Source organism: Triturus cristatus, chromosome 8 (assembly GCF_964204655.1).
Source record: "Triturus cristatus chromosome 8, aTriCri1.1, whole genome shotgun sequence".
NCBI classification, from domain to species: domain Eukaryota; kingdom Metazoa; phylum Chordata; class Amphibia; order Caudata; family Salamandridae; genus Triturus; species Triturus cristatus.
The window spans coordinates 448,180,632-448,205,420 of NC_140591.1; the positions used below are offsets into that span (position 1 = coordinate 448,180,632).

The 24,789-nt window shown below is 44.0% G+C and overlaps 1 protein-coding gene across 1 annotated transcript in view; it reads left to right on the forward strand.

Annotated features, from left to right (window-relative positions):
- NUDT15 (nudix hydrolase 15) overlaps positions 1-22,916 on the forward strand; it is a 30,419-nt gene extending 7,503 nt beyond the window's left edge. The window contains exons 2-3 of the mRNA XM_085621853.1: positions 8,414-8,610; positions 21,192-22,916. Of these exons, the coding sequence (XP_085477979.1) occupies positions 8,414-8,610; positions 21,192-21,328 (334 nt within the window). The 3' untranslated portion in view covers positions 21,329-22,916. The remainder of the gene's footprint in view (positions 1-8,413; positions 8,611-21,191) is intronic.
- The last annotated feature ends 1,873 nt before the right edge of the window (positions 22,917-24,789 follow it).

The window sequence follows — 24,789 nt, forward strand, 5'->3', positions numbered from 1 at the left end:
ATTTCCTTCTTATTTGTACAAAGTGAAAACATAAAACCTGTATAAATTGTGGCTTTCCCACATAAATAATGTGATCTTAGGCAAATATTTTATTTCACCAAAACTCGTTATTTTTTTCTTTCATTATTGTGCCTTAAAGCACTATGTGAGTTCAGAATACTAGTTGTACAAATCTATTACTTTTAATAATTACTTCTTGGTGCAGTGCTATAATGTGCCTTATTAATGTCAAAGCTTCCACATGTTTAAGAAATAAACTTTTTTGAATTTTGAAGAGTCTTTATCGTATTTTACTTGATATTTGTTGTATGATTTACTTGGCAAATATTTTTAGGGTTCAGCTTATGAATGGGCTCTAAGATCCGAGCTAGACCCTTGCTCGTCTCTGATCTACCAATTAATTTGTTGGCTTGCCCACCTCTAGCACCACCTCCTTCATGCCTTCTTTGGGCTTATCTTCCACTTCCTCCAAACCAGCGGAACATTTTCAATAGACTTCAAGAGGATCACTCAGAAACCCTACTGGCACTCATAAAATGTTTTCATGTCCATTTTAATATTTTGCCTATCAAACAGCAGAAGCAAAAGACCTATTTTGTGCTTACTAAAAACATACAAGGGCTGGCAGCCCTCCAGTTTGCTTACCATTGGTGGGCTTAACTGTCACTTTCAGTGCCTGCTTCTTATTCAGTAGCATTTTGTGTCCCACATCTCAGTCTTGTGCATAGCCTCTTTACCATTTGTCTGATTGGCTGGCTTCTACGCTTCCGCTGCTTGCTTTTAGGGAACTACTTTTTTTCTTTTTTTTTAAGCGCTCCATCAGAGTGCATGTGTTTTTCTGACTGTCTCCCCTTGTTTCAGCAAAAGGTGAAAATTCTGGGGTGATCACTCAGATAAGGCAAATTTTTTACAGGAAATAAAAATAAAATTCCTTTGGTTTGTATTAATGTGGGAATTATACTACTTTCCTTTTGCATACGGCATGCCAGTCACCAGAAAGATTATTAAAAAAAGGGCATATTTTTATTTTTTAAATCACGGGCTGGCAGCAGACTACACTACTACAGAAACAGGTTATGCATCTTAATGTCCGGACATCCATTAAACTGAATTTTTGCATTAGTGGGAGTGCACATGAACTAAGAAGTTGTCGGGGTGGGCGTGAGGTGTATTTGGCGATTGCATTGAGTTCTCTTGGTGTTACAGTGCTGCAGAAGCCTAATCTAAGAGCAGTAACAGACTTAGCATTGCAATAGCGACTCTGGGGGCCTTGCGGCTCTGCTCAAAATAGAGAAATTCGATGACTTGGCAACTGAGCATCAGAGGATTGAGTGCATAGAGGGTGTGGGTTATAGAAGCAGTGGAGGAGTGCTTAGGGCTTGTATAACTAGTGTGATTCAGGCAATTAAAGAAAAAAGTTTATAACGCTTCATGACACATTTTTGTGCCATCTTTAATTGTTACAAATAATTAGTGTTGCTATTATGTAACATGTTTGATACATCTCCTCTGAAGGATGGAAAACCAGGTTGCCCTTGACAGCAGTCTGACCCTTGACCTGCAACTTATTTTATCGGAGTTAATGCCTTTACTACTGATCAGTAGTCCTTAGTCCCGCCCTCCCAATCCACCCCACCTCCTCTCCTGCAAAACGTTCTGAGCCTTCTTAGGTCATAAGTACAAGACAGCGCATCATTGGTTGACTTTAGTGTAACTCTCATTTGCTTGCTGCTTATTTAATAGTTTGCCTTGTCCATCTTGTGTGTCTCTCTCTCTCCCTTAGAGCTTAGCCTCTTTGCTTGTGTCCTATCACTGCTCTCTTTTAGGGAATTACTTTGTTCTTTTTGCTTAAGCACTTCACAGGAGTGCTTATTTTCCAGCTGTCTCCCTTGTGTACCTCTCTCCCCTTGTACTCTGCACACTTTTCTTATTGGCCAACAACTTTCCCGATCGATCCCCCTCAACATGTTGCTAGGCTGTGTATAGTTTATAGACCTGTTTCCCCAGAGGTGCTTCAGCCCACTGCAAATGCAGCTGCTGGAATTGCTCAGCCGTCCTAACCCCCTGAGGTTGCAGTGCTTGCTCAATGACTACTGGTTCCTTCAAAAAGTGACGGTCTATCCCCTTGGAGGGCTCCAGCTAGTGGGTACGCACAACAAATTTGTGCCCATCCCAATCTAGGCGCCAAGATGAGGCAGTGTCACTGTTGAGTTCAAAATATTGTGTGATGCACTGTGCTAGCTCCTCTTGAAACGGGGGTTCAGAGAGAGCCTGTTTGCAACCACCATGGTGGGTCATTTCTAGGAGATGCGGACCCTAATAGATATTTGAGTGGGGCTAGGTTCCTTGACGACTGTTTGACTACAGGACTACCCCTCACTCCTTATCCCTACGAGACACAGTTTGTCCTCCGGAATGGGTTTGGACACAACAAGATTTACATTCCGGATCCAGGTTAAGTATATGCCAGGGCCTGATATGAAGGTGCTGCTACCTGGTCTAGTAGTGCAGCCAGTATGGCACAACATGTGTCTTTTTAGGATAAATGAAATGTGAGGTTTAAAGCGAATCACTAAATTGTATGTGGCTACATGCCAATAGTATTTTCCCGGGAGCAGTCTTTCTGTGGTGCATATCTTAGAACAGTACTCCCGCCACTAGTCTGCGAAGAGAGGGAAGAGGCTAATGCCTCAGTTTACTACTCCTGCATAGAAACTAGCGGTGTTCGTCTTAATAATAGATCACCCCAGTGAGTGACCCTCACTCTTAGATGTGCCGCCTTATCAAACTTAGTTCTCGGTCTATGTATAGACCCCTGTGTCAGCATTTGAGCCGGATTGGCGGTGTCAACTCTCAGTCCAATTCACGACAAACACGGATATTTTGAGGAAAATACCAACCTGTTACTCATAATGCAAACATGTATTTTTGCCATGGAGAAGTTGGTATGAATAGCTAGTATCTAATGCTATAATCGCTTTTAATCTTAAAAATCATGGCAACTCTATCTCATCTGACCGTTTTTAATCGCAAACGTACGGCAACCCTATCGCATTTGATGGTTAACAATATATGCCATGAGCAGGGTTTCAATATCAGAAAATGCATCAACCACATATCCCTTTTTTTTTTTTTTTTTTTGGAACCAGTCCCCGTATCGCAGGAACTGGCTCTTTTCATTAGGTCTACAATAAAATGTAACTGGTGTAGCCAAGGAGAGGGCAGTAACTTGGGGTGTAGTCTAACACTATAAATATAACTAGAGTGACCTACGCATATACTAGTACTCCATTAAATAGTATGATAACATACTATAGACAGATCAGAGCCATGACATTCGCTCAAATGGCATGAAAGAGCGCATGTTGTTTTTAAATATTCCTTTCCACAACTAAGAGTCTCTTTCCCTTGTAGATAGTGTCCTAAAAAAGAAATTACTGTCGCATCATAACTATGGACCCGGTACTCTTGTGAAACACCTAATTTATCTACAAACGTGACAACCAAAAAGATAAAGGACTATATAGTGTTTATAAGGTAAAGTCACAAATCATATAAAGAGTGTTTTTCCTCTAGATAACAAATATATGCAATAACAACCTTTTGTTGTCCATTATGTTTGCTATAGTGACCATCGCAGCTGTTGCATTTACTGATATAAGACAGCTTCTGTCTGGTGGCAAACTTAAGAGAAGTTACCGACAAATGAGAGGACCTATTAGTCAAAGGCTAACAGAGTGCATCAAAGGTAAAACTATACACAACACCATGAGTGCTTTCACCCTAGACACTAATAAATAGATGCAATAACCTCCATATTGCTGTTACAGTAACCGTAGCAGCTGCAACGACAACTGATAAAAGCCAGCCGCTGCCAGAAGGGAAACTAAAGAGAAATATGAATATCTGAGTGCCAGTGTGTAAAAGGAAAAATAAGCAGGATAAAGATTAAAGGGTTAGTTATAAACACAGAAACACAATATGTGGGCTATAAGGTGTAAAACACTCCTGTCCTGGTTGGGATATAAGAAATTATGGCTCTCCCAAGAAGGCAGACCACACCCTACTCTGCTTTGCCCAAATTACTATTCTTGTTTTAAATACCCTTTCCCCCTTTTTTTCTGACTTGTCAACTCCCTTTCTTATATCGTACTCTTCGTAGCCTGGTGAATGTTTAGACTTTCAACATTACTACTATTGCATGACTAACTGCACAGCAGTAGAAACTGTTGATCATTTTGTAAAATAAATTATCTCAGGGCATCACAAATGATTTGCATCCCTCTCTCATTTTTAGATCCCCTACCTTACCTCTGCTGCATTGAAACATATAAGAGCAAGTGGTCCTGAAGAAGGTGGTTAGAATCAGTTTACCACCGAAACGTGCATTGGCCTGGTTGTTTCCAGCAGGCTGTACAACCATGGACATTTTAGAAGATTTAGTCACCATGTGTTCCTAATCGCAAGCCAATCCTTAGCTGGAAATCGATGAATGTATTGTGACGTGTGTATGAGTTTGGTTAGTATGTTTTGACTGTTTGTGAGGTTTGTATGAATGTGATCTTGGTATGGGGATATTTTTGAATTGTTTGTTTGCTTTGTAAATATCTATTATATTAATTATCTTTGATCTGTAGACCGAATAGAGATATCACAATGCCTCTTTGAATTTTTGTATATACAGATCACAAAAAGAAAAAAATGATGGTTTCACTATTTATGAAATGTTATTGTAAAAACAATTGAAAAAAAGAGAAAAGAAATAAAATTAAAAAAAATCTTTACTATGAGGAATGAAAAGTATATACTTTTTGTAAGACTAATTTTTGCATCTTGCATAATTGAGGGATAGCCCAATGTGGCCAAAGCGAATTAGAGATTGGTCGAGTGGGAGGTGCATATACCTGTAGACTTTTGTTTTCCCCTTTTCTCCCAGACCACGAAATTGAAACCAAGCATGGTGCTGCTAGCTGCTCAACATAAGTAACGATATTTAAACCAGGGAGGGAATCTCACTTCTTTCGCCCTGAAGAAAGCCTAGAACCTGCCTGCTCCACCGCCCGGGCCTGCTCTGTGGCCACATGGTCCTGAGTGGGCTGTGTCTGCGCCGTTCTGCGCCTCCTGCGTTTGGGTCTCTAAGTCACTCAGTCCCCTTCCATCTGATCATTCTTGGTTATGTCTGCGAGGCCTTTTGCATGGAGCCAAGTCCAGACATCCTCGGATGTTAATATATGGGAGGATTCACCATCCATTACTTTAGGCTTCACGGGGAACAGCAGTGAGTTGTGAAGTTGCAGCTCCCACAGACGCTGTTTCATTTTTGTATAGGAACCCCGAGGGCATTGGACCTTATTTGTGAAATCTGAGTATGCAGAAATTTCCATGTGTTCATAGTGCCATGGGCCCTTTGTGCGAAACAGCTGCAACATTAGGTCTCGGTCACTGTAGTTAGGCAAACGAGCGATGAGTGGGCTGGGTGGTGCACCAGGCAGAGGTGGACGACCCGGGATGTGTTGTGCCAGTTCCACTAAGAACAACTTGGGGACCCTGTTCTCAACTTGGGGACCCTGTTCTCTAGCACGGTGGACGTTAGGCAGTTCTCCAAGAAGAGCTGTGTCCTGAGATGCTCAGTCCGCTCTGTAATGCTCAGAAAGCAAATGTTGTGCCTTGAGTGTCCTTCTGTATCCTCCCCAAGGCATTGCAAGGAGGCCACTTCTTTCTTCATGGTGTGCAACATGGCACCCATGGTTTTGGTCCGCAGAGCCTGAGGGCGGCTTTGTGGTGCGGGTATCTGGAATCAGAATCCTGGTTTTCCTCATCATGTTGCAATGGAGGTGAGAGGCAGCAAGCAGATCACGTAAGATGCATGCAGGCTAAGGCCCCGATGACACCACAGCCCTCCAGACGTGTGCAGTGAGCAACAGGTAGGCAGTGCTGCTGTTTCGGGCCTCCAGGGAAGCCCCAGTGGGAAGGTAGGTGCCCACACGCACAGTCTGGCCTGGCAGGCAGTTAGAGTCTCTGGGCCCCCACTAGAGCGGATTGTTCCTGTCCATGCTGCTGTCATCGTCAGGAATAGGAAAGAGTCCTCTGCCAGGGGCCCCTGTAGCAGATTAGGCGAGCATTGAAACACACAAGGACACAGCGCTCAAGATGGTGGGGGTGCCCATTGAGTCTGGTAATGCAGTCCCATAGGTCTTTCCAAGTCCAAGAAGGGAGCTCAACGTATGGCACGCCAGCTGAGAGTAAAGATGTAATGCACTACAGAAGTCAGCAAACCGTGTGTGCCACCAGCTCTAGGGGTCATTCAGGAGAGCAGGCTTCAACAGTCCACAGCAAAATGCTGTTTATGGGTGTCTATCAGCCCTTGGGTGGTTACAGGTCGCCGAGCTGCAAGAGTCCGCTGGAGGGGGGGAGGTAGCGCAGCCATCCCTGGATGTTGTCCCAGCTCGATGGAGCTCGGGGGGGTGGGGGGCTTCAAAGTCCCAGTAGTGGATTGCTGCCGGTGCAAAATAGTTACGTTCAGGCAGTTTCCACACTGAAGGTGTATAGCGCTTGCAAGTGGGAGTCCACCTCGCTGTGGGGGCCTTTCCCAGTCGAATGCCATGCAGCTGGGTGTTCCGTGCCACAGGAACTCAAGGGGCACTCACAAAATTGGGGGCGCATGTTATCGCACTCCCCCTGTAAATACCTGTAGGGTGATTTCAGATGGTATCACAGCAGGGGCCTAGTGCCACAGGCAAGGTCTCTGGTGTGAGTGTGGCCGTGCTGCTTGCCGTGTGGGAAGCAGCCGCTTAGCTCCACTGTGTGCGTGGCTCAGGTACGCCACTACCTCCGCGGTCTAGCGTTCTCCTCCAATGCCGACAGGAGAAATTCATGGCCACATCGTGAGAGACCCGGGGGCCCGGGAGCCCTTAAAAAATGCACGCCTGGGTGGGAGGTGCTTGTTCTTGCCCGCTGCTGGTTGTCACACAACAGGGCTCACCGGACGTGGGAGGGTCCGTTGTTGCATGTGGTGGGGCTGGGTAAATTCAGTGTGTAGCCTTCCTCCGCAGGCCTAGAAAAATCTACTCACCCACTCGCAAATGCGAGTAAAATTTTATCAGGTCGAGCATTTTTTAGCACCTACTAGTCCCATCTGGCTAGTAAACCTAGGCTGGAAAGGAACAGGTGTTCTGTTCATTCAGAAAGTGAATGAGCAATAAAGATGCCATTAAATATTGTTTTTAACTTGACACATTTGCTGTCTGTTCCAGGAAAGAGGTCAAATGTCAATTTGTCCTTTAACTAATTGCTGCTTGGAAAATGAGGTTTATTTTTCTCTCTATTACTAGAGTTAGAGGTTTTTGTCAAGTGAGCTGTCTGAAGTTGTGTTATTTTTCTCTAACACATAACATTTAAATAAATAGCCTGTTAATTTATATTACAAATATTTCAAAACATATATCGGGAATTAGAAAAACAATAGTTTTTTGTAATTAAGATGTGTGATGCAAACAAAGAGTTAAATAGGAGCAAAACAAACCAGAACACTTTACTTGGTGATGTGCAAATGACACATATTTGCAGAAACTCTATTTCCAAACATTATTATTTGTACACTATATAGTTTTATCTGTAAACCCACATGTCAATGGGAACGTTTGTGGCCATTTCAATGTGAAATCTGCTGAATACAAATGACAGTATGCTACCACTTCATTCTTTAGTTCTGTATTTATTAAAAGTGGTAGGTTTTAAACATTATTTGAGAAACATTCCAATGTGTGTGTTACTTGGAAAGGCATGGACCTATGTACCACAGTACCGACCCCCGGGCCCCTGCTGAGTAAGTAACCCGCATCTACCTGCCACCGAAACCTACCCCTCCCCAAAAAAATGCAGTGGGAGCCATTTAAATGTGTTTACTGCAAGACATCAAGATCCAGCCCTGAAGCACAAGTTTTGCTGCACCAACCTGCGTTTCAGCTTCTTGCCAAGGCTGTTAACATTCCAAGACCGGATTCTAAGGGCAGCGCACCCCTGCTAAGTGTGGAGAACCCATCTCCTCCAGTGCCTATACTTGTCCTGTGTCACTCTTCTACTTCTCATCTGCCACCAGGGCTTCATTGCAGTGACCCTCGCCACTGCACCCAGAAACGGAACATCCCCTCACCCTGCTTTCTCGTGCTGTGGGTATAAAATGACCCCCCCTCCCCGCCCAAGGCACCCGTCTTTCCCCACCCCCAACTATATGTACTGCTTACAACCTTGTAGTCCAAGTCTTTTGGGGTGATGTGGCCAGCCCCGCCGGCTGAAGGTCCTTTAAAGAACCTCCACCCCACGTAAATGTTCTTAATTGTATGCCTTGGATGGTGACAACTAAACAATTTTCTGAGTTTTAATTATTGCTTGTTTTTTCTTCTGCTTTTTTTAGTGAAACTTGGGAGAAATGTGCAGCTAGGGAAACCTTGGAAGAAGCCGATCTTCACCTAGAAAATATTCGCTTTGCTTCTGTGGTGAATGCAATCCGCTTGAGAGATAATTACCACTATATCACAATAGTAATGAGAGCAGAAGTGGATTTAAAGCATACATCCGAGCCGAAGAATGTAGAACCCAACAAAAATGAAGGTAGAGATTTAGTCTGTATCTTTAAGACGAACAGTGTTAAGTTGTTTGAGTGTAGTCCTAAACAGTTTATATTAATCTTATTGCTCTAACAGTGAGTCAGTACATTGTCTCTGATTTATATGTGACATGGTTGGAAAGCAGACATATGGCAGCCCCCAACTCCTATGTTCAGATCTCTTGTGCAGTATCTTGCAATGGTGAAATTGATGGGTACGAACATTCATCATGTTGTTTTGGGCTGCCTGCATCTTTTGAACTCTCAACCCAAATAGAGTATTCAGTAGAAACTGCTCCTCTGATCCTCTCAGATACCAGATGTCAGGATTCAGCAGGTTTAGTACTTGTGTGTAGCTGCGCCAGTTCAAAGTTCACTCATATGCCAATAGTCATTCACAGTTCATTCTGAGCATTGAGCTATCTGATGTAGGCCTAATTTTAGCTAAATATTTTGAAAGTTGTATAAATACTGATAAACAGATGTAAAATTAAGTCATAAAAGGCAACTTTTGTGATCTAGTTTAGTAACTGTGTTAATCACAGTCTTGTCGTGACTAATGTATTTTTCACTGCCTCTGGTACTGTACTGTAAATTAGTAGCATGGAGAAATTTTAAATTGTCTTTTTTTTAAAGAAATGCCTCTTTTTGCATGATCGCCCCTATTTTGTTTAAACTGATGCTGTTGGTTTTTGGACTCTGTACATTGGGATCCTGCTAACCAGGCTCCAGCGTGTGTGCTCTTACACTTAAAAACGTATTGAATTGTTTAAGAACCCTTATTGGCACATTTAGCTTACCTATATGTCCCTAGTACATGGTACCCAGGGCCTGTAAGGTAAATGTCACTAGAGGACTGCGGCACTTATTGGCCCACCAGTAACGTGACCATGTACAACCTGCTCCTAGACCTGCCACTCCAGCCTAAGTGAGCAGTTTTAAAACTGCCAATTTGACCTCACAAGGTAAGCCTTCAGCCGGGCCTAAAAATTCCTTTCCAATACTTAAAAGTCACCCCTAAAGTAGGCCCAACATGCCTATAGGACAGGGTGTATAGTAATTAAAAAGTAGGACATGTGTACTTAAATTTTTACATGTCATGGTAGTGAAAAATCTCCAGTCATTTTTCACTGTGGCAAGGCTGCGTCTTCCTTAGAAAAGCACTGCTTTACCTTATAACGCATAACTTCAGTTTGGGACTTGCGAGAAAAATGATTCAGGCACTCATTTTAATAGGACTTTCAAATTCAACCTAGTAGTCAGGCCAGATTTTAAATGACTATTTTGTAAATGCCACTTTTAGAAAGTCTGCGTTTTCCTGCCTAAGCCAAGTGTGCCTCTCTACCAGTTTTCAGGGTCACCTGACTGCAAATAGCTTTCTTGTGGTGAGATCTGTATTGCTCTCAGATAACGAACAGTGGGCTTGGGGAGATGTCTCTCCTCCTGACAGGATGGCCATCTAGGCTGTGCCCAGGAGCTTCAAAAGGTGCCTACCCAGTTACAGGCAGATATAGCTCACATCTAGGCCTGCTTCCAGCCAGGCTCCAATCCCAGTGGGAGAGGGGTTGCCCCCAGAACTGGTTTTGAGTGACCACAAGGGACGCTTGCCCATTATCATAGCCACACCTCTGGGTGGGCAGAGGGAGCTCTGCATGAAAGGTTCTGCAATCTTGATTTTAGGTAGAGCGGGTACTGTGGGATAGTTCCCAGTAAAACACACTGGAAGTTGGCAAACATGGGTAGAATCACTCATGGGAACTTTTAACCCATTGGTTAGCGAGTTGCCTGGATTCTCCCCCAACCGCAGGCTGGCACTGGGCATAAATGTGGAACTCCCAATACCCTCTTCAGAACACATCTGGACCTGTAGAATATGTAAGAACTGCACCTGCTGTGGAACCCGTGGAGAGAGACCCCTAGGGCTGGACCAGCTCCCACTTGTACCAAAGACTGAGGAGGGTACTCCAAGGCTCAGTTGACTGACCTCTTGTTAAGATGCAGGGAGACAGAATCTGCAAGGAGCTTACCTTCCTGAAGAGCACTGCTGACCAGTTCCAACTAGACCTGGCCTGGACCCTGCTTTTGGCTGCCCCTGGAGTGAGACCTGACCTGTAAGTGGTGTTCATAAGGTCCTGGCTCCCTTGTATAAGTGTCGGAGTGTATTCCCCCTGCGTAATGCTAAATTCCAGGGCTCAGAAACATTTTAAAGGATTTTCTCTTGGAGAACCGAGACAAGTCCTGGACCAACCTGCCAAGTCCGTGCAACTGGCAGTAAACCCTATATAAATGCAATTACAGTTAAAACGAAGGTGCATTGCCGCTGGACCAAAAGATTCAAGTGGCTTGGTTGGCTTTATGGCTTTATGTTTTAAAAAACAGAAGTTAATTGAAAGAATCTATGGTTAAAGTAAATTTACAGTTAGGTAAGGTATGGTGCAGAACAACAGCCCCAAATGATAATGAATAGTTAAGAGACCTCATTAACTGCAATGACTGATCTGAAGTATACACCTCCCTTCAACCTACAACTTCCAGGCCCAAAGACCTATTGGGTCACCTAGGGACATATCTTACATGGTTAGGTGTGGATAGCTCTGAAGAATATGAAGCAGGGGCCACGGATGATAAGTCAGGGGTAGCATAGTGGCACAATTGACGTACGTGCACCTGCTGTGAGACCTGATGGAATTCCCTTCATGACAAGCTATGGCAACTACGATTTATGACCACACCCACAAGGCATTAATTGTCTAGGACTAAGATGGGAAAATAACTGGATATTGCATATCGGTTACATTGTGATGTATTATTACAATTGAAATTGCACTCATGGATATTGCACATCTTCTGATGTATTGTTATAATCTCAATAAAAAAATTGTTGAGGTACTAAGAATCGGGGTTACATCAAAGAAGTAATTTAAACAGCCGTAGTTTGTATGATGCCATCAATGAGCAAGTATGGGTGATGTAATATGTGAATTAATAAGCAGTGCATGGGGGTGCAAGTTAGTTTGCTTTGTAAACTATAACTGGTAAATTTCAATGTTTGTTTTTGTTTGTTTTAAAATACTAGTTTTTATTTTATTTACAAAGCCTAACTATAATGTCACAAATTATTTAAATCTTTTTTTTTTGTGAAGGTCTAAGTTTCTTTTAAATAGAACCTAAATTATTAGTACCTTACCAAATAAATACATAGGCAGCAGTGAGGAAATAGCAGGAGGGTAGGTGAAACAACATGGGGGCGGGTGGAAGCAAATCGGGTGCTGGAAGGAGAAGCAACACTCCAGGCTCAGGGAGGATTGTGGAGCAGGGGAAAGCAAACCGACAAAAGAGCACAATATAGAGTTGGGGGTGGAGCACAGGGCAAGAAAGCAACTTGGCAGGAGAAGCATATGATGCCGAGCACAGCATGTAAGAGGTGGGAGAAGCACACTGGCAGAGAAATAGCAGTGTGAGTGTGGCGTAGGGGGTAAATACGCAAGGGAGATCGATGGAAAACACATTCACTGTTGCAGAATGCTTGAACAAACACAAAAAAGGCCCGGGAAAAGTGAGCAGTGAAAGGGCACAAGTAATGTGTCCATGTCCTAGGAAGGACAAACACACCTAGAGGAAGTAAAGCACATACAAGCTAACAAATAAGAAGCAAGCCTGTAAGAGTGACAAAGAAGCCAACCATTGGTAAGCTGACAATACATCTCACAGCAGACAGCGCATGCACTGCCTAGTAGGCAAGTTCTAAAAACTCACCTAATGAAGATTGGTTCACAACTTAGAATACATTTTTGTGTTAGATTATTGTATTCTTTTTTGTGTGTGTTGAATCTTCTCTGCATTGGAAATGCCATTTCATTTTTAAGTATAAAATTATGTTGATTATAATAGGAGGATGTTTTAAACATTTACAGTGAATTTTATGCATGGTTTTGCTTATTTAAAGGGGAATTATATACAACAGGATTACTTTCTTTGTTTTGTGCTGCAAGTTAGTTTTAAAACCTACTTTTGGACTTCAATTGCAACCAGACGCATACAACTCTGTAATTTATTGTCTGTTCTTCAAAGAAGATTAGTACATCTATCCTTTCTCAATTGTATGTTACAGATTTATGTTAGTGGGACAGTGCATCCTTAAACATAACCCTCTAGAGACACTAGGTAAGCAAGGTGCTTCCCGTCAGTTTATTGAAGCTGACTCCCAAAATCTGCATGTTGCACATGGATGGATTATTTACTTCTTTCTCCATGTTGAAATTAGAACACACTTTTGATTTTTCCAGCACATTCTTCTCAACCTGCTCCACAGAAGGTATGTTCATTTTAAATATTTTCTTCTTTCCAGTGTGTTTCTTGAGCACATTTCTTTCCTTGTAAGTAGTGGGTCATTCCTTGAACCAGGCCAGATGAGAATGGCTAACTCACCTGTTAGACACTCATCCCCCTCTAAACTCTTCTTAGTATTATTTCCTCCAGTACCATTGTATCCACTATAGTCCAAACAGCTAGCTTTTCTACTTTTCCCAACTTCCTCTTGTGATAGATTTTACGTAACAAAGGGAATGCTTGATAGTCGTGAGGACTCCTCATCAAAGCCTGATTGTTAGAAATGGGGTCTCTAGTTGGCAGAGGTTTGCACCTTCTCCAAGTACGGTAAGGGAGTCACACAGCTAAGATAACCTCTACTCACCCCCTTGGCACAAGTACTCCGGTTTATCTCAGAAGCAATGTGTAAGGCAATTGGACAAACACACAGTAGCACAGTGAAAAAACTACAAATGGACACCACACCAGTTTAAGAAAAATAACCAATATTTATCTGAATAAAACTAGACCAAAACAACAATAATCCAACTTGCGCAAGTAAAGATATCACTTTAAAAAGGCTTAAATTAGTTCAGTCCATAGTAATCTATGGATGCTTTACTTTTAACACACAGTACCTGGGATGCGCCCAAATCCAAGACGAAAACAGGCGCAGTAGAGGTGAGGCGCCAGAAAAGCAAAAGGGATGCGTCCGTTCCTTACTCCCAGGGGAGGTGATGCGTTGGTTCCTTACTGCAGCGCAGGGGAGGTGATGCATTGGTTCCCTACTGTCAGGGAAGGTGATGCGTCCGTTCCTTACTATCGGGCAGATGAAAAACTTGGAGCCCAGAGTCAATACGTTGAAAATCCAGATGCGATGTGTCGATGTGGCGGCGAAACAGGCACGGCGATTTCACAGCCACAAAGCAGGTGTCAATTTTTCTTCTGCCACACAGCAGGCCCTGCGCTGGAGTTGAACCATGCGCCAAGGACATCGGTGATGTGGTGCTCAGGACTCTAGTTGCAGTGATCTTTAAGCCGAATGGCAGGCGCTGCATCAAATCTTTGGCCGCACAGCGGCGATGCGTTGGTTCTTCAACCTCACAGCGGTACTGCGTCGGAAAAACAGGAGCTGATGGTTGATGCAGGGATTTTCTTAGTCCTTCGAAGCCAAGCCACCTCCAAGGACCTAGAACTGTAATTGGGATCACTTGGCAGGTCAGTCCTCCCAGCAGAGGAGTTTAAGGGCTGCAAAAGCAAAGTCCAGTCCTTTCACTCCCAGGACAGACGCAGCAAGCAGCAGGCTAACACACAAAGCAGCAGGCAGAGTGTTGGTATCCTACAGCATCCAGCTCTTTTTTCTGGCAGAATGTCCTCTTATTCAAGAAATGTTCTGAAGTTGTAGTGTAACAGCTCCAGTACTTATACCAGTTTCTGCCTTTTGAAGTAGGCAAACTTTAAAGGAAAGTCTTTGTAGTGCACAAGACCCTGCCTTTCCCTGACCTGGCTCCAGACACACTACAGGGGGGTGGAGACAACTTTGTGTGAGGACAGGCACAGCCCTATACAGGTGTCAGTGGCAACTCCTCCCAACACTCTAGCTCAGGAAGGCCCATCAGCCTGGTGATGGGCCATCGGGAAAATGCAGGGCACACCTCAGCTCCCTTTGTGTGACAGTCTAGATTGAATGCGCAAACAGCCCAACTGTCATCCTCCCTCAGACGTGGTTCCACAGGCAGGCAGAGGCACAGAATGGTAAAACAAGAAAACGCCCACTTTCTAAAAGGGGAATTTTCAAATACGCAATTTAAAAACCAATTTCACTAAATGATATATTTTTAAATGGTTAGTTCAGGGACCCCAATCTCCCAGTCTCCAAATCTCTATCTCCTCCCGATTGGAAGTTACACTTGTAAGAGTTTACAAGGCAGCCACAATGAAAACCTATGGGAGAGAGATTCCTTGCAATTGTGAAAAACGAAATTAGCAGTATTTCACTATCGGGAGATGCAAAACATAACAGTTAATGTCCTACCTTTTAAATACACTGCACCCTGCCCATTGGGCTGCTTTGGGCGTACCTTAGGGGTGACTTACATGTAGTAAAAGGAGAGTTTTGGGCCTGGCAAGTGGGCACACTTGCCAGGTCGAAAGGGCAATTTAAAACTACACACACACAGGCACTGCAGTGGCAGGCTTGAGACATGCTTGCAGGGCTACTCATGTAGGTGGCACAATCGGTGTGTAGCTCCACTAGTAGCATTTGATTTACAGTTCCTGGGCACACCTGGTGCACTTTACTATGGACTCACTAGTAAATCAAATATGCCAATCATGGATAAACTAATCATCTATGCGATGTAGACGGAGAGCATATGCACTTTAGCAGTGGTAAAGTGCCCAGAGTCCTAAAACCAACAACATCAGGTCAAACAAAATAGGAGGAAGGCAAAAGGTTTGGGGATAACCGCGCAAAAAGGGCCAGGCCCAACACTGATCAAATGTTGAAGTACTTCTAAGCCAAAGACACTTCTCATTAGTGTTGCCCAGTCCAGATAAAGCGAACATCTGTGGTCTTGTTAACGATTGAACTAGCTACATGAAAATGGTAACTTTTGTGTATAAAAAAATATATATGTTTACTCAAACTTAGTGCACGTTTTTATTTATTTGTAATCTTATTACAGTGCGGGAGGTAACCGAGTGCTTAACACAGCACAATTTTTAACTTCAGGACAACTTTACAGACCGTGTTTAGATTTAAAATATGTCGCGATTCAGAGTAATTTACAGTCCCATGTCAGAATTAACTAACATTGTGGCAAAAATGCTGTCACAGAGAGTCCCTCATTGTTTTCAGCCCCTTCAATACTTTGTCCAAAGGAGCCACACCCAAGATAGCCTCCTGGATCTTGCGAGAAGTCAGGCGGACGTTCTAGCAATGAGAAATGTCTACAGCAGTCTATCGCTGTGTTTCAGATTGTAAACTATGGCCGATACCAGTGAATACTTAGAGCATATTTATGGCTCCTTCTTTGAGCAGTCGCTATCCTCTACCATTGTCTGAATTCCCTCAAAATATGCGGGGATCCAGGGGGAAGCGGTGTTGTGAAGAGAGGCCGGGATTGGCGTAATGTTCCTCAAGCTATGCTTAACAAGCTTATCACTGTAGGATCCTCACTTGAATCCCTGGATCATCTCTGCTACTGTTGATGCCCAGGCATGCTGCCCCAGCGAGTGACCAGAAGAGTTGTGTCCCCCATCCCCAAACTTCAACGACATCTGAGTGCAGCAGGTTAGCCAGCAGAGTGTGCAGAAGAAGGAGCAGGACAATTGGGTAGGGGTTCCTAGTTCCTAATGGCAACTTCAGGAGATGTTAGTTGAGTGGGAGGCACAGGGAAAAGCACCTGCTATGTTGGAAGAGCACCACCATCCTACGTTGACATCCTCAAGAATGTCCTAAAGGTCTCCACAACCAAATGATGGAGCCCTCAAGTGTTGGTATATTGGCACCATTGGTGATCAGGCTGATGCGCAACTCTATGCGGAAGCTCCCACCCACCACTGGGGGTATTACAGTGTTAATATTGGATACACCAGAAGGGATGTGTTGACACTCTAACTAGCTATGTACCCTCTAACTACATTGTACAAAAGGCTACTCTGTGCTGTTATATTCAGTAAAAGAAAAGCCCTTGTTTGCAATGTTGAGTAATGAGGTTCAATCTCAACGACTTCAGTTTGAAGGCCCTTTTTGATTAGAGGTGACTCCTCAGCAGGGGCGTTTGGGTGGTGCTCTGTCCGCAGTGACCTGCCGCATAATGCCCCGTTCCCGTACCCACACTACTATTTATTTCATTTAGCAGTGTATATGAAAATATGACCTTCATGTTTTCGTGAACATTGTTCGCGGGTCAATCCTCGAGGCTCCTGAACACAGGAGATGGGGAGCGATGATCCAGATACAAAGTGCTGATAAAGAAGACGGTAATCTGCAAATAGATATCTGGATTGCGCATGTCCGAGGAGCATAATTCAACTACGGTCCCCTCATGCAGGCACACTCCATTTTATTTAGGAGCCATGCTGTGTAGGGCTCAGGCAGCACAGTACATCCGAGGCTGTCTGGGTGAACCTCGGTGTATCCATGAGCCCCGTGAGAGGCCGCAACGAGCAGCATGGGTGAGATCTTAAGCCCTGTCCCAGCTTCTGATAGAGCTGTGCATCCAGCCCCAGCTGAAGCTGGAAGGGGGCTTGAGGAGGGTCTTCCTCTGTTCATCCAGGTCCTGCTCCTCTGACTGGCGGCTCTTTTCCACTACAGGAATCATGACTTGCTGCATTCTGTTGCCAGCTCTGGATTTCTGTGCGATTACTGCCATGGAGGAGTGGCCAACTGTGAGAAGTTGGCCAGGCATATGCTGGTCACTAGTTATAGTGGCCACCTTGCACCAGTCCAATTCGACTCTTATGGTAGATAGGTTTAAAACAACCTTTTAAATAAAGCTATCCTAGTGTTAGCTGTGGAGAGCAGCCTTCAGGCTAAGTCTCAGAGGAATGTAAAGCATCTTGTTTTACCTTATAATCTCTTGAATTACCAAATGAAAGGACACCACACAGGAATATATATCAAATATATATGTATTTATTCCTAGACACACTCTACTAATCTCTTTATGAGATTAGAAACCAGGTACACATTCAAATGTCAATGTTTCACAATACATTAAGCACAAATATGGCTGCAGCACTAGCGGCGTACCAGACCATATACTAAGAAAGTGGTATAAGGATGTCGACTTGCAAAATAACAAGGCCTAGGGCCTGGGGAATCGCTGGGGCTTCACTACTGCAGTGTTAGCAGGTATGTAACAGGCACACGGGAGACGCGTGCAGTGTATGAACACAGCCTCTGGTTCCCTATTGGTTATAATGGTGCAAGTCGTGGTTAGATTTTTAAAGTTCTAGGGTACTTCGAGGAAGACTACAAGCAAGCCACTTACAAGGTAAGTACTTCGAGGGCCAACACATACTTGAGCACCGGAGTGCACGAGTTACCTCACCCAGGGAAGCCGGGTGCATAGGTGTCTTTTGGTGTCGGGTCGCGCCGCTGTTTTCTATGGAGACCAAAGAAGACTTGCTGCTTGCGTCGTCTGAAGAAGTGTTCGGTGGAATCCAAGCCTGGATTCAAGATGGAGAAGACCTGAAAATTGAAGGGACAGTGTTCAAAGTCACTTGCCAGTGACCGGTGGCCAGGAAGATGGATGACCACGGATGTTGGGTGGTTTCAGGTTGTCAATGGTGTTTTGACTCTTCGCTCACGAGGTCCAGGAGAGATCGATGATGACCAGCGGCTGGATTTGGAGTATCCCACGACGTCTGCAGCTGATGGCGGTGTCGGCAACCGGATTGGAGCAAACAAGCCTTGGCAACTGCAAGTCTTGTATAGACTGAAGAAAGTCGATGGTGCAGACCAGCAAGGTCTGAGGGACTCACCCAGCAAGGTAAGTGAGGGCAGGCTTGGAGCAACCAGGGGAGCCCTTTGAGTCGATAGAAAAGTCTTCAGGGGACCCACTAGCCAACGGGCAAGTGATCGCGAAGACGCCTCTTCAGGAAATGCTTCACAGGAGCCCACAGTCACTCGGGATGGGGTAGGCCGCTGATTTGTGGTGCAAGACCTGCTGGAGGCTTGGGCCACAAATGGTCCAATGCACAAGTTCGTAGAATGTTGTTTAGGGTTTGCACTCGACAATAGTGCACGGTCCCCGGGTATTGCTGTTCCTCGTCACTCGTGGGGTCCACTCGCCACAGCTTCGCTGGGGACTCACAATGGCCGTCGAGAAGTCAGGAAATCCACTTCCGGGACAGCAGGGACTTCGAACTCCGGCGGGAGCGGGAAAGTTTACAAACGTTGATTAAGGTTTTTGGTGCCTGCCAAGCAGGGGAGTCACTCCTTGACTCCAAGCGAGATTCTTCTGTCTTCCAAAGGTAGTGGAACTTCGAAGGGCCAGGATTCTTCTTTGTAGAGTGTCGTCCAGGGTTATCTGATTTGTAAAGGCAATGCTTGCTATCTTATAGTGAAGATAGGGGAGGGACTAGCTCTATGACCACTCCGCTAGGAGGGTCAGGGTAGGGGGTGGTTACATCAACTTCTGTTTGTCCAGTTTCGCGCCAGAGCAGGGGCAGGTTGCCCCTGAACCGGTTTGAGCTGGCATATGCACAGAGGAGCCTACTGCTACCCCAGTGCAGGACTTCAAAGCACTCTAGGAGTGCACCCACGCAGCTCCAGTACACTAAATCCTGTCTGGAGGGTGGTGACATCTCCCTGTGACAGGATGCCTTTTGTTGGGCCTCCTCCACTGCGAGTTTCAGTCAGCAGCAGGAGGGCAGCCCAGTGTCTGCTGGTGGCATCCATTTTGTGATGCCAGGGCTTTATAGGATTTCTGTCGTTTAGTACAGTGGGTACATGTCATCCCCTTTAGAAGGGTGGGATCATACTCCCACACCAGTTACTGGTGTGGGGGTATGATTCCAAGTTGTTTGACACCAAACACAACATGTTTTGATGCAGTCAGTCCAAAGTTAGCATTTACCGCTAGGTTATGATGCACTTAAGAGTATATGGTTTAACCGCATCCACAAACAGCCACAGGGAATAGACCCTGCCAGCTGCAGAGGGACCCTGCTCAGGCAGAGGCACCCCCTCACATAGTAAACCAAGCACCCTGCCCTCAGGATTGATAGGGCCTACCATAGGGGTGGCTGATAGGTTTATATCTGTGTGTGTGTGGTGAGATATAGGAACCTATACCTCTGTGAGGAATGCTAACACTACCTCACACAGGCTGCAGTAGCAGGCCTGTGGTGTCAGATTGAGTCTGCTTCCCAGGGATGGCATAATGCATGCTTCAGCCCCTGGTAGGCCTGTGAAGTACCAATGCCCTAGGTACCCTATACTAGGGGCTCATAAGGTACCACAGTATCCAATCACTAGTGCATCTAATATGCACACCAAGTTGTTTAGAGAGAACAGAGAGACTGGGGCCCTGATTAGCAGGGACCCAGCCAGACTATAGCCAGAAACCAGTGTATACATCAGAAAAAAAGTGGGGGCAACAGAAGTGCAGATCCTACTCTCCTACACCAACCGAGGAAGCAGTGGAATTACAGGAAATGCAGTGGTGTTGCTCTGTTTGTGTCAGTGAGTGCGAGTGAGACTCAGTGTGAGTGAGTGGGAGTGAGTATTAGAGTGGGAGTTAATAGGGGAAGTGAGAGTCAGTGAGTGTGAAAGAGTGAGTGAGTGTGTGTTTAAATGAGAATCAGTGAGTGAAATGAGAGAGTGTGATTGAGAGTAGGCGTGTGATGGACTAGGAGTGTTAGTGAGTTAGATTAAGTGAGGAATTAGAGTATGTTAGTGAGTATGAGTAACAATGAGTGAGAGTGGGCAAGGGGATGTAAGTGAGGAGTAAAAGAGTGAGGTGGAGTGTGTGTGTTTGTTTGTTTTTTAGGCGTGTGAGTCTGATGCAGGCCATGGCATGGTAAGATAATACTTAGCTCATGGGGGTAACCATGGCAACATTGTGACATTGGCATAATGTTGGCCGTTACTGGCGAATTTATAGGCCCCTGCTTACTAGAGGTAATTCTTACCATATAAGAGCACAAATGGCAAAAAGCAGAGCTTAGGATATGGAAGGCTGTTCTCGATATTTGGAACACTTACATTAAACTGCTTAGTCTCAAGGAGGGTAACCATGGTATATTTGGGGGAGGGTGGGAGAAACTATGAGAACCCGCTGGCCCTGACCTACTATAAATCGTCTGCATACGATTCTCCCATCGTCCTAGGTGGCACCAACGGCAACATTCTGATACAGGCATATTGCATAAGGCAGCACCCTTGGCATCTGTGTGGCACCCATCAAAAAAAGTTGGTAATGGCATACTGGAGGTAATGTTTACCACATAGCAAAGGACGACTAATGAACATTTTGAAAAAATAAGGTGTACTTGTGGTAACCGTTGGGAACACTGGCACATAATGAAGGTACTGATGTCGCTTCATAAGTGTCCTCTGGTATTTTAGCGAGTTTTTGTGGAAATTGTGGTTTAAAATGCACTATTCAACCACATTTTTTCACGTGTGGACAGTGGGTATACAATGTAATTGCTTTTAAAACATGTTCAGTGGTCTTCTGTTGTGATGTACAATAGGAAGGGGGGATTCCTATTTAGCTTTTAACAGATTTCTAAATTGCTTAATTTTCTGGCTTCCTCTCAGGTTGGAAATGGACTAAATGGGAAGAGTTCCCTCCAGCGGACCAGCTTTTCTATGCTTTGGCTTGTTTGAGGCAGCAAGATTACAATCCGTTCAAGGAAGATTTTGATCATCTTAGAAATACACCGAACAGCCACTAGATGGCGCAACACTTCATCGAAAGATGTTTTATCAACCACACTGATGTATCATGAGTTGAAAATAAGGTTTCTTATAATATACAACTCTAGGATGCACAATCAGATTCGTGGGCATTATTGACGGCGACAACTGAACTTGAACCCGTTGGAATATGTTTAAAAATGTTTGCACTTTTTTTATCATGTGTAATAGCTCTTGTAAATTGTGTGCGAGTCCTTTTCTGTTTGCTAGGACTCATGTGGATTAAGGCCTTTATTTTCCTTTGCACACCAAGTCCTAGGAAATTAACATCTATCCACAAAATCTTAGATTGGATACCCCAGTGCAGTATCCAGCTAAGCAGACTATATAATATAAAATATCATAAAGGGACCTGCATGTTGAAAGCTACCAGCATACTGACAACCATAAAACTGCACACCTGCCCCTCATACTTAATCATGCACCACACTGTTACATCCTGCGTCCCATAACGCAATAGCCGCACCTCAGTGGTCATCACGCACGACATGGAAACACATCCCACATAGGATCAAAGCAAAGACCACATCCAACCACACACCCTTCATGGTGTAGCATGCTACTCCTATAGATAAGCGCTTCAGTGCCCCACATAGGGGGTAGTAAGAGTTATAGAAATGCTGCAGTATAATACTGTACAATGGACAATGTGGCAATAACTACAATTTTCCAGTTATTTCTGCTTAATTTCGCACATGCTTAGTTGGAACAATTCTATAATTATTAACATGTTACTACGTATGAACAAATAGTTGTATGATAGTAAGTGCACAGCAGATGAAAGAAGCGAGTGAAATGAAATTAACCGGTTAACCACATGAATCTAGGTATTTACAGACACTGTATCCCATCCTAAACTTTTCACCTACAAATAAATAATTAATGTCGGCTTTGTTAGTCTAATTACTTCAGTGGAAGCAAAACAAGACTACAACATCCAGAATGTATCAGGGTAATGTACAAAAGCCTAGGACTGGCAACTACATAATATCGAGGGAGGTTGTTACCCTACAAATAAATATCATTTATGTTTCATGCTTACTGGGAGTCACAGATGCAACTAAACTCTTGCTCAGTAGCCAACCCTATTTGTATGCTTTCATTCCTTACATCCCCTACGTTCATCTCAAGTCACTCTAGTTTGAGTATTGTTCGCCCCGCAGTCAGTTAATTACATAGATTTCTCAGGTTCTCTGTTTATCGTTAGATGACGATTTCTGTTTTTTGCAATATAAATAGATCATACTTTAGAAGTTCAGTAGAGTTTGGTTGAGGAACTTCAGCGCAGGAAGAAGTAACGCAAGCTTCTCTAACATACTGTAATGTTATGTTATGCTTACGCTTGTAATGGCGCGTGCTCACACCATTGTGTTCTAGATGCTGGTATGCACGCGCCATTAACTACGGTGTAAACATGTTTGTACTTGAATGTGGGCCCATGGTGGTGCTCCTATTTGTTGCGGTCTGACTTCCACTGTTAGGGCAGTTGGACTCTGACCAGCAGCGAAGGGGGTCGCACTCCCATGGGCTCAGCAGACTCTGAAATAAACTTGGATCCTTTATGCATTCTGGCTCCTTTGCACTTCATTTGGATATTTGGACCCCTCTTTACATTTGGCGACGTTTGGTGAAGCTTTCTGCTACTCAAAAATTTTGTGCACTCTTCCTCCGTTCCGTTTGGAAACCTTCCTGCTGCTTGTCAGCTTTGGAATAACTGCCTGCTCCTTATCCGGTCTCGCTTCGGAGATCATTCGGGCATTTTGGATCTTTTCAGACATTTCCTGCACCTCTTGGTCACTTGCCGGCTCAAGCAGCATCTCACGCATGCTCCCTCACGCTGCCTGGCTGCTCACATCACCACATCTTTTAATTATTCTGATTTGTTACTGGGGTTGACGTCCTCACGTGCTCAAGCACAGTGGCCATCTTGAATTGGTTTGGATACACCAATTCAAATACTCTACATGACGTTGCCAGAGGAATAAAAGCAGTGACGTCATCACATGCCATCATGCACAGCGGGCATTTTGAATTGGTTTCCTTACTTCAATTCAAACCTCATGGAGTACTAGTAGCTTGTTTCTCCTCACGTTCTATTTTCCTTGAAATCACATGGATTATCTCCTGCTACATTAACTCCTTATTTCAACTGCTGTATTTTGCTAAGTTTCTTTGGTAAGAACTTATAACCTGTACTGTGTGAAGACTTACTTTCTTTTTTCTGCAATGGCTATCTCACAGCAAGTAATTCAGCTACCTCATGTTTTACCTTTACCTGGCAAGCCTAAGACTCCTTGGAGAATCTGGTTCAGATCTTTTGAAAATGTTGTAGTTGCCATAGACGCAGAGAATTATTCTCCAAGAAGGAAACTGGCTCTTTTATTTGGTTATCTAGGGTCTGAGGGACAGCAGATTTTTGATAATTTGCCAGTCATCATTCCACCTCCTGGAGATGGAGATGGTTGGAATGTATATACTGAGGCTTTTCAAAGACTTAACAAAAAATTCTTGGAACAACCCACTGTTCTCTTTCTCGTGCCACTGCTTGGATCTGTTGTCTTAGCGCCGGGACAACTCCGTGGTAGGTAGCCGTGCGCTGTTTAAATTCCAAAATAAATAAATAAAGATTGAATTTTATGAAGAGAAAACAAGAGCCAGACGAAACAGTAGAAGAATATATTTCTGCCTTGAGAAATTTAGCGGCAAATTGCAACTTTGGAGCTGCCTTAGATGTGTACTTTAGGGATCAACTTGTCTATTGCTGCAAGTCAAAGAAGATACAGGAGCACATTTTGAGCAGCAGAGACCCATCCCTCTCAGATGTAATTGACATGGCTAAGAGCATAGAAAGGGCGATCATTTCTTCCAAATGTATTTCACATGACAACAATTCTGCTTTTGTTAATTTAGTGCATGATGAACATTCGATTAATGCTGTTTCTCTTAAAAACAAGCTTTTAAACCTTTCAACAAAAAAGGTTCTACCATGTGCTACAGATGTGGTTCGTGCGCACATTTAGGGAATAGCCCTATTTGTCCGGCTTTGGGTAAGAGGTGTGTCAAATGTCACAAAAATTATCATTTTCAGTCTGTATGTAAAAGCAAAAGCGTAGTTCAAGTCAGTAAGGTACAAATGTATGAAAGTCCTGCTTCAAGTGTCCCTTTCCACGCTAATCCTGTTCATGAGGATCTTCAACGTTTAATTTTAACAGTAGATTCTTTTTCAGCTGAATCTCAGTTTCTAAAAGCCAAAGGGCCTTTTTGTCAAGTCACTGTTGGCAATCTTGATTTGGAAATGATGGCTAATTCTGGGGCTCTCGTCACCATTATTTCAGATCAACTTTATAACAATCATTGGTCTGAGAGTGTGATACTCCTTAAGCCTGACATCATTACAAAGGCTTATGGAGATGAGGATATAAACATGCTTGGATATTTT